Source organism: Coregonus clupeaformis, chromosome 5, assembly GCF_020615455.1.
Source record: "Coregonus clupeaformis isolate EN_2021a chromosome 5, ASM2061545v1, whole genome shotgun sequence".
NCBI classification, from domain to species: Eukaryota; Metazoa; Chordata; class Actinopteri; order Salmoniformes; family Salmonidae; genus Coregonus; species Coregonus clupeaformis.
This window is the reverse complement of record NC_059196.1, coordinates 42,392,799-42,402,268: the sequence shown is the minus strand read 5'-3', so window position 1 is coordinate 42,402,268 and position 9,470 is coordinate 42,392,799. Positions and strand designations below refer to the sequence as shown.

At 45.6% G+C, this 9,470-nt stretch overlaps 1 protein-coding gene across 3 annotated transcripts in view; it reads right to left on the bottom strand.

Annotated features, from left to right (window-relative positions):
• Window positions 1–2,180: 2,180 nt before the first annotated feature.
• Window positions 2,181–9,470, bottom strand: part of LOC121566863 (LHFPL tetraspan subfamily member 6 protein) — a 133,420-nt gene continuing 126,130 nt past the window's right edge. For all 3 annotated transcript variants that reach the window (XM_041876754.2, XM_041876756.2, XM_041876755.2), the window contains exons 3-4: window positions 5,678–5,776; window positions 2,181–3,271 (exon numbers count right to left, since the gene is read on the bottom strand). In XM_041876754.2, coding sequence (XP_041732688.1) covers window positions 3,153–3,271; window positions 5,678–5,776 — 218 coding nt within the window. In that variant the 3' untranslated portion in view covers window positions 2,181–3,152. The remainder of the gene's footprint in view (window positions 3,272–5,677; window positions 5,777–9,470) is intronic.

Below are 9,470 nucleotides of genomic sequence, written 5' to 3'. Positions count from 1 at the left end.
CATGAAGACCAAGGAGCTCTCCAAACAGGTCAGGGACAACGTTGTGGAGAAGTACAGATCAGGGTTGGGTTATAAAAAAATATCAGAAACTTTGAACATCCCACGGAGCAACATTAAATCCATTATTAAAAAATTGAAAGAATATGGCACCACAACAAACCTGCCAAGAGAGGGCCGCCCACCAAACTCACGGACCAGGCAAGCAGGGAATTAATCAGAGAGGCAACAAAGAGACCAAAGATAACCCTGAAGGAGCTGCAAAGCTCCACAGCGGAGATTGGAGTTTCTGTCCATAGGACCACTTTAAGCCGTACAATCCACAGAGCTGGGCTTTATGGAAGAGTGGCCAGAAAAAAGCCATGCTTAAAGAAAAATATAAGCAAACACGTTTGGTGTTCGCCAAAAGGCATGTGGGAGACTCCCCAAACATATGGAAGAAGGTACTCTGGTCAGATGAGACTAAAATTGAGCTTTTTGGCCATCTAGGAAAACGCCATGTCTGGCGCAAACCCAACACCTCTCATCACCCCGAGAACACCATCCCCATAGTGAAGCATGGTGGTGGCAGCATCATGCTGTGGGGATGTTTTTCATCGGCAGGGACTGGGAAACTGGTCAGAATTGAAGGAACGATGGATGGCGCTAAATACAGGGAAATGATTGAGGGAAACCTGTTTCAGTCTTCCACAGATTTGAGACTGGGACGGAGGTTCACCTTCCAGCAAGACAATGACCCTAAGCATACTGCTAAAGCAACACTCGAGTGGTCTAAGGGGAAACATTTAAATGTCTTGGAATGGCCTAGTCAAAGCCCAGACCTCAATCCAATTGAGAATCTGTGGTATGACTTAAAGATTGCTGTACACCAGCGGAACCCATCCAACTTGAAGGAGCTGGAGCAGTTTTGCCTTGAAGAATGGGCAAAAATCCCAGTGGCTAGATGTGCCAAGCTTATAGAGACATACCCCAAGAGACTTGCAGCTGTATTTGCTGCAAAAGGTGGCTCTACAAAGTATTGACTTTGGGGGGGATGAATAGTTATGCATGCTCAAGTTTTCAGTTTTTTTGTTTTATTTCTTGTTTTTTTCACAATAAAACATATTTTACATCTTCAAAGTGGTAGGCATGTTGTGTAAATCAAATGATACAAACCCCCCCAAAATCCATTTTAATTCCAGGTTGTCAAGCAACAAAATAGGAAAAATGCCAAGGGGGGTAAATACTTTCACAAGCCACTGTACATGACAGAGAAACAAAAAGAGATTGGTCCATACATTGTGCATATAGGAAGAACAGTCAGGGAGGAGGAATAACAACAGTCAGGGAGGAGGAATAACAACAGTCAGGGAGGAGGAATAACAACAGTCAGGGAGGAGGAATAAGAACAGTCAGGGAGGAGGAATAACAACAGTCAGGGAGGAGGAATAACAACAGTCAGGGAGGAGGAATAACAACAGTCAGGGAGGAGGAATAACAACAGTCAGGGAGGAGGAATAACAACAGTCAGGGAGGAGGAATAACAACAGTCAGGGAGGAGGAATAACAGTCAGGGAGGAGGAATAACAGTCAGGGAGGAGGAATAACAGTCAGGGAGGAGGAATAAGAACAGTCAGGGAGGAGGAATAACAACAGTCAGGGAGGAGGAATAACAACAGTCTGGGAGGAGGAATAACAACAGTCAGGGAGGAGGAATAACAACAGTCAGGGAGGAGGGAATAACAACAGTCAGGGAGGAGGAATAACAACAGTCAGGAGGAAAAATAGTCAGGGAGGAGGAATAACAGTCAGGGAGGAGGAATAACAACAGTCAGGGAGGAGGAATAACAGTCAGAGAGGAGGAATAACAACAGTCAGGGAGGAGGAATAACAACAGTCAGGGAGGAGGAATAACAACAGTCTGGGAGGAGGAATAACAACAGTCTTGGAGGAGGAATAACAACAGTCTTGGAGGAGGAATAACAACAGTCAGGGAGGAGGAATAACAACAGTCAGGGAGGAGGAATAACAACAGTCAGGGAGGAGGAATAACAACAGTCAGGGAGGAGGAATAACAACAGTCAGGGAGGAGGAATAACAACAGTCAGGGAGGAGGAATAACAACAGTCAGGGAGGAGGAATAACAGCAGAAAAACAGTCAGGGAGGAGGAATAACAACAGTCAGGGAGGAAAGTCAGGAGGAATAACAGTCAGGGAGGAGGAATAACAACAGTCAGGGAGGAGGAATAACAACAGTCAGGGAGGAGGAATAACAGTCAGGGAGGAGGAATAACAACAGTCAGGGAGGAGGAATAACAACAGTCAGGGAGGAGGAATAACAACAGTCTTGGAGAAGGAATAAGAACAGTTTTGTCTGACTTGTACTGCAGTCATAACAGAACAATAAGATCCATTTTTTAAGACTATTTGTTTACTCTTGTCAGTCTTCTCAGTCTCTGCCTTGGTCTGTCTTGTCCTGCAGTCATAACAGTCAGTCTCTGTTGGGGTGCCCCCTCTCCTCCTCCCTCCCCCCAGCTGGGTCATCTAGTTGGGGTACCCCCTCTCCTCCTCCCTCCCCCCAGCTGGGTCATCTAGTTGGGGTACCCCCTCTCCTCCTCCAGCTGGGTCATCTAGTTGGGGTACCCCCTCTCCTCCTCCCTCCCCCAGTTGGGTCATCTAGTTGGGGTACCCCCTCTCCTCCTCCCTCCCCCCAGTTGGGTCATCTAGTTGGGGTACCCGCTCTCCTCCTCCCTCCCCCCAGTCGGGTCATCTAGTTGGGGTACCCGCTCTCCTCCTCCCTCCCCCCAGTCGGGTCATCTAGTTGGGGTACCCCCTCTCCTCCTCCCTCCCCCCAGTCGGGTCATCTAGTAGGGGTACCCCCTCTCCTCCCTCCCCCCAGTCGGGTCATCTAGTAGGGGTACCCCTCTCCTCCTCCCTCCCCCCCAGTCGGGTCATCTAGTAGGGGTACCCGCTCTCCTCCTCCCTCCCCCCAGTCGGGTCATCTAGTAGGGGTACCCCCTCTCCTCCCTCCCCCCAGTCGGGTCATCTAGTTGGGGTACCCCCTCTCCTCCTCCAGCTGGGTCATCTAGTTGGGGTACCCCCTCTCCTCCCTCCCCCCAGTCGGGTCATCTAGTTGGGGTACCCCCTCTCCTCCTCCCTCCCCCCAGTCGGGTCATCTAGTAGGGGTACTGCTTCTGTTTCTTCCCTGAGAAACAGGCCATCCAGGTACACAGCAGCATGGCAGCAGCGGCCCCAGCACCCGTACAGTAGTAGGCCCAGCCAATCTCACAGGAACCTAGAGAGAGAGAGAGAGAGAGAGAGAGAGAGAGAGAGAGAGAGAGAGAGAGAGAGAGAGAGAGAGAGAGAGAGAGAGAGAGAGAGAGAGAAGGAGAGAGAAGGAGAGAGAGAGAGAGAGAGAGAGAGAGAGAGAGAGAGAGAGAGAGAGAGAGAGAGAGAGAGAGAGAGAGAGAGAGAGAGAGAGAGAGAGAGAGAAAGAGAGAGAGAGCGAGAGAGAGAGAGAGAGAAGGAGAGAGAGAGCGAGAGAGAGAGAAGGAGAGAGAAGGAGAGAAGGAGAGAGAGAGCGAGAGAGCGAGAGAGCGAGAGAGCGAGAGAGAGAGAGAGAGAGAGAGAGAGAGAGAGAGAGAGAGAGAGAGAGAGAGAGAGAGAGAGAGAGAGAGAGAGAGAGAGAGAGAGTGAGTGAGGGAGGGACAGAGGGAGCTGCCTCTGTTATCAGCCACTGTAATCTGGGTGTTGACAGGGACCTGGTCTGGTGATGAAATGGTTCCACTCTGGGTGTCAACAGGGACCTGGTCTGGTGATGAAATGTAAATATTCATGTTTGTTTGTATTGGGTTATGGCAGCAGCGTCTGTGTCTGTGGTGGTTAATATGTTGTTGGAGTGTAATTCCCAGTTTGAGGGCCTATATCTCGTTGTGCTAAATTACAGCATCTATGCTAAACGTACACTAGCATCTTAGCTTCTATGCTAAACGTACAGTAGCTTCTGAACTAAGCATACACTAGCATCTTAGCATCTATGCTAAATGTACACTACCATATTAGCTTCCAAATGTTTCCTTTGAGGGGAAAAGGTCTTGGACTGCTTGACATTTTAGTTCAAGCCTCTGACTTTTCCCTCCTGTGTGTGAAATAGGGTCATTGTTGCAGAGACAATCATTCACTAAACAGTGCTAAAGCTGAAGTTAAACATGCCTCTCTATAACAGACATTATACCTCTCTATAACACCAACGTTTGATTTGGAGCACCTATAGATGAAACATTATATTAAAGGGGACACCTACAGATAAAACATTATGGAGTATTAAAGGAGGCCTGGGTAGGCCAAAATATGATAAATATACCATCTTTGATCAAGTTATTTCTCAATTATGCATTTAGATACAAATGTCAAATATATGTCAACAATCCTTCCTCCAAAACACCATTCTATGGATTATATTTTGTCCTGGTTTCATGAGGAATCACCTGATAGACCTCATAGATACCCCAAAGACATCCCAAAGACATCCTAAAGACATCCCAAAGACATCCCACAGATATTTGTAAAGGATTTGTGTGCACTTACGAACCAAGAAACAATACAGACAGTACATCCCATCCTTATTTTGGACATTGATTACACTGTGATTATCATTATACCAAATGACTGTGTAACAAAACGTTTGTATAAAACAGCCTCACTTTATAGGAACAACTAACCCCATTCTATTCTCTATCTCTAAATCTCCTCCATAGTTACCTACTAATTCCTGCGGGGGTTGATACGGGCTTACTGTAGAGACATCACATCATCTGTGCTGAGACAAACCGTCTGTTTTCTTCTCCCAGTGCATGCTGGGTAGTCCCAGGGGACACCTGACTGTGTCCTAAAATGGCACCCTATTCCCTATGCAGTGCCTATGTGGCTCTGGTCAAAAGTAGTGCACTATGTAGGGAATTTGGGTGAAATTTGGGACCGACCACTGTCTGTCTCTGTACTCGGGAGAACGACGCTCGGAAACAATCTCAGAATTTAACGACCCCCAACGACTACAGCTACAGAGTCATCTTCTTATAACAAGCATTTTATTCAGACAACAACAACGCTGACAGAACAACTCGCATGAATTCATATCTATGGGCTGTTTTGGTGTTAAGGGCTCAAATAAGCTTGAATACCGATTCACTGTTTGAGTCTTACAATTTATGTTCAAGACTCATGGCACTTATTTTGTGGTGAACATTCTTATGGATGATTTTGACAAGGTCCACTGTAGCTACAAGTCCATTCGGAAAGTATTCAGACCCCTTTAATTTTTTCACATTTTGTAACGTTACAGCCTTATTCTAAAATGGATTCAATAGTTTTTTTTCCCCCTCATCAATCTACACACACTACAAATGGGGATTCCCCAGTATGCTTGCTACGTACAGGAGTGTTACAGGACAAATGGGGACTCTGCCTCTGCCGACTGATGTACTCTACATTTAAACAAAGAGGTTTGACATCTGGCTAGTCTAAAGTAGCCTATAGCATTAAGACTTCCACAGGATGAATTTACAATGTGTGTGTGTCTACATTTTCATGTTCCTTGTTGGCATGTTAAGTGTGAGTGAATCTTGTTATGTTTCTTGGCTGTTATGGAGGTGTGAACTCTGTACAGACCTATGTTGTGGATGGAGGCGTGAACTAAACTCACCCAGTTCAAACTGATCAGAGGTGTTGTTGCAGGTCTGCCGGACCTCCTCACTGTCCCAGCCCAGTGGGTAGAGAGCACAGCCGGACCCTATCAGCAGACCTAGGGAAACAGAGAACAGGGTTAGTCACGACAGTAAAGCTGTAGGAGAAAAAACAGAAAACAGGTCAGTCAATTGAAGTACTGTAGACCTGTGGGTAACCCAAAGAACAGAGAGTGTATAGGCCAGGGTCAGTCACAGGAGGACGGATGCAAGCAAGCACTTTATCAAAGACCTTCTGATCATTCTACTAATTCAGTAGAAAATCCACCTAGAGAATAGACACACGGTGAAACCCAGGCTACCGCCCAGAGACCCAGCAATGCTACTTCCTGGATGCCAGAGCCTGTCTCAGAGAATCACCCTGTAGGTTGCCTGGTGAATTGGGGTCTGCCATTACATTAGTTTATAATCCCCCTTCAATGTGACTCTCTCCAAGCAATCAGTTTAGAGGTGCAGGAGGGGGAGTAGGGGAGGACAGGAAGGCTGCCTCATTACATCTAGCACAGATAACCAGCAGGAATTAATCCACACGCTAACTGACACAGCTGGCCAAGACACACACACACACACACACACACACACACACACACACACACACACACAGTTTACATCTGAGAGAGAGAGAGAGATACACATCTGCATTAAAAAATATATCTCATACTGAATACAGATTGCCTGACAACTCAAACTGAATTATTCCGCTGCTCTGTTGTTCCCTACGTACTTCAGTCTGAGACTGCCGTCGTTGAAGTCGTTTGTGGTGATGTCAAAATGAGGGGTGTTGTGCAAAACAAAGTCATCAGAACACCCGTTGTGATGCGCGGATGTTCCAAACTCCATTTTAGACAAGACTGACTTTAAGACCAACGTTATCCTATTTACACTTTGTACTCAATTTTGACACTAGAATAACTGTTTCTAATGATGCCACATAGGCCGTTTTCAAAGGGATTCGTTGCTTTTTAAAGGCAGTCGCCATTTAAGAACTTCAGGCGATTACAATAAAACAGGTGACGAACAAACATTTTTCTACATTACAATAAACCAACACTATCTACATTACCATCCTATGAGACTGACAGAAGCTGTGGTCCATCCTATGAGACTGACAGAAGCTGTGGTCCATCCTATGCATTAAAACCCTGCATTAAAAGGACTGTAGAATGAATGTGCCTTAAGCCACACCCCTACACATATCACCAGGTGATGGGATTGCACCCCTCTCCAGCATGGCCACATGGTGCGCAGTCTATCCGCTAACATTTAGGAGAAAATGAGTGTTGGTCAATCTTCAAGTGTCACTACCGAATATCTAATATATCAAGAAATATGTAAAGTAATCTGTTTGGAATACTGGCACACAGCTCGGACACCCATACATACCCCACAAGACATGCCACCAGAGGTCTCTTCACAGTCCCCAAGTCCAGAACAGACTATGGGAGGCGCACAGTACTACATAGAGCCATGACTACATTGAACTCTATTCCACATCAGGTAACTGATGCAAGCAGTAGAATCAGATTTTAAGAAACAGGTCAAAATACACCTTGTGGAACAGCGGGGACTGTGAAGAGACACACACACAGGTACATACACACATACATATAGACACTCACTCTACACACACGTACACATGGATGTTGTATTGTAAATATGTGATAGTGGAGTAGTGGCCTGAGGGAACACACTAAATGTATTGGGTAAAGTGTTATGAAATATAATGTCATGTAATATTTTAAATTGTACATAACTGCCTTAATGTTGCAGGACCCCAGGAAGAGTAGCTGCTGCCTTGGCAGGAACTAATGGAGATCGTTAATAAACCCCAGGAAGAGTAGCTGCTGCCTTGGCAGCAGCTAATGGGGATCCTTAATAAATACAAATACTCTACTCTACTGTACTGTGCTCTACTGTACTCTATTGTACTCTACTGAGGGCTTCCACCATTTAAAAGCAGTCAACTGGGTGGGGATTCCTATGGGTTGGCAGTGATCAGCCAATGATCAGACAGCATTGTCTTCTTCAAATTGAGTTGCCTATGGTTTGCAAATATTTACATTTAGGCCATTTAGCAGACGCTCTTATCCAGAGCGACTTACAGTTAGTGAATGCATACATGTATTTTTTATTTTTTTTATTTTTTATACTGGCCCCCCATGGGAAACGAACCCACATCCCTGCCGGCCAAAAGCCCCCCTACCTTGGACGACGTTGGACCAATTGTGCGCCGCCCATGGGTCTCCCGGTCGCGGCCGGCTGCGACAGAGCCTGGACTCTAACCACTTAAACCACTGCGCCACTCTGGAGTCAAAGGTAATATCCAGGAGCCAAGATTTATACCAGGACATTTGTCCCAAGATCCAGAACCAGACCCAGTGAGTAGAGACCATGACAAGTTAAAGACCAAATGTATGTGGTCTTCAAACCAAGACCACTAGGTCAAGAGTCCATGGCCCAGCGTCGCCCGGTTTGGCCGGTGTAGGCCGTCATTGTAAATAAGAATTTGTTCTTAACTGACTTGCCTAGTTAAATAGGCAAGAATGCTGTGGTAGCCATGCTGGTTATGTGTGCCTTGAATTCTAAATAAATCACAGACAGTGTTACCAGCAAAGCAACCCCACACCATAACACCTCCTCCTCCATGCTTTACGGTGGGAACTACACATGTGGAGATCATCCGTTCACCCACACCGCGTCTCACAAAGACACGGCGGTTTGAACCAAAAATCTCTGGTCTAATGTCCGTTGCTCATGTTTCTTGGCCAAAGCAAGTCTCTTCTTCTTATTGGTGTCCGTTAGTAGTGGTTTCTTTGCAGCAATTCGACCATGAAGGCCTGATTCACACAGCCCCCTCTGAACAGTTGATGTTGAGATGTGTCTGTTACTTGAACTCTGTGAAGTATTTATTTGGGCTGCAATTTCTGAGGCTGGTAACTCTAATGAACTTATCCTCTGCAGCAGAGGTAACTCTGGGGCTTCCATTCCTGTGGCGGTCCTCATGAGAGCCAGTTTCATCATAGCGCTTCATGGTTTTTGTGACTGCACTTGATGAAACTTTCAAAGTTCTTGAGATTGTCCGTATTGACTGACCTTCATGTCTTAAAGTAATGATGGACTGTCGTTTCTCTTTGCTTATTTGAGCTGTTCTTGCCATAATATGGACTTGGTCTTTTACCAAATAGGGCTATCTTCTGTATACCACCCCTACCTTGTCACAACACAAGTGATTGGCTCAAACGCATTAAGAAGTGATTGGCTCAAACGCAAATTAACTTTTAAGAAGGCACACCTGTTAATTGAAATGCATTCCAGGTAACTACCTCATGAAGCTGGTTGAGAGAATGAAAAGAGTGTGCAAAGCTGTCATCAAGGCAAAGGGTGGCAATTTGAAGAATCTTTGTTTAACACTTCTTTGGTTACTACATGATTCCTCTGTAGCTCAGCTGGTAGAGCACGGCGCTTGAAACACCAAGGTAGTGGGTTCGATCCCCGGGGCCACCCATACACAAAAATGTATGCACGCATGACTGTAAGTCGCTTTGGATAAAAGCGTCTGCTAAATGGCATATTATTATTATTATATGTGTTAATTCATAGTTTTCTAATAGTGAAGACATCAAAACTAAGAAAAACCCTTGAATGTGTGTCCAAACTTTTGACTGGTACTCTATATATATATACAGTGAGGGAAAAAAGTATTTGATCCCCTGCTGATTTTGTACGTTTGCCCACTGACAAAGAAATGATCAG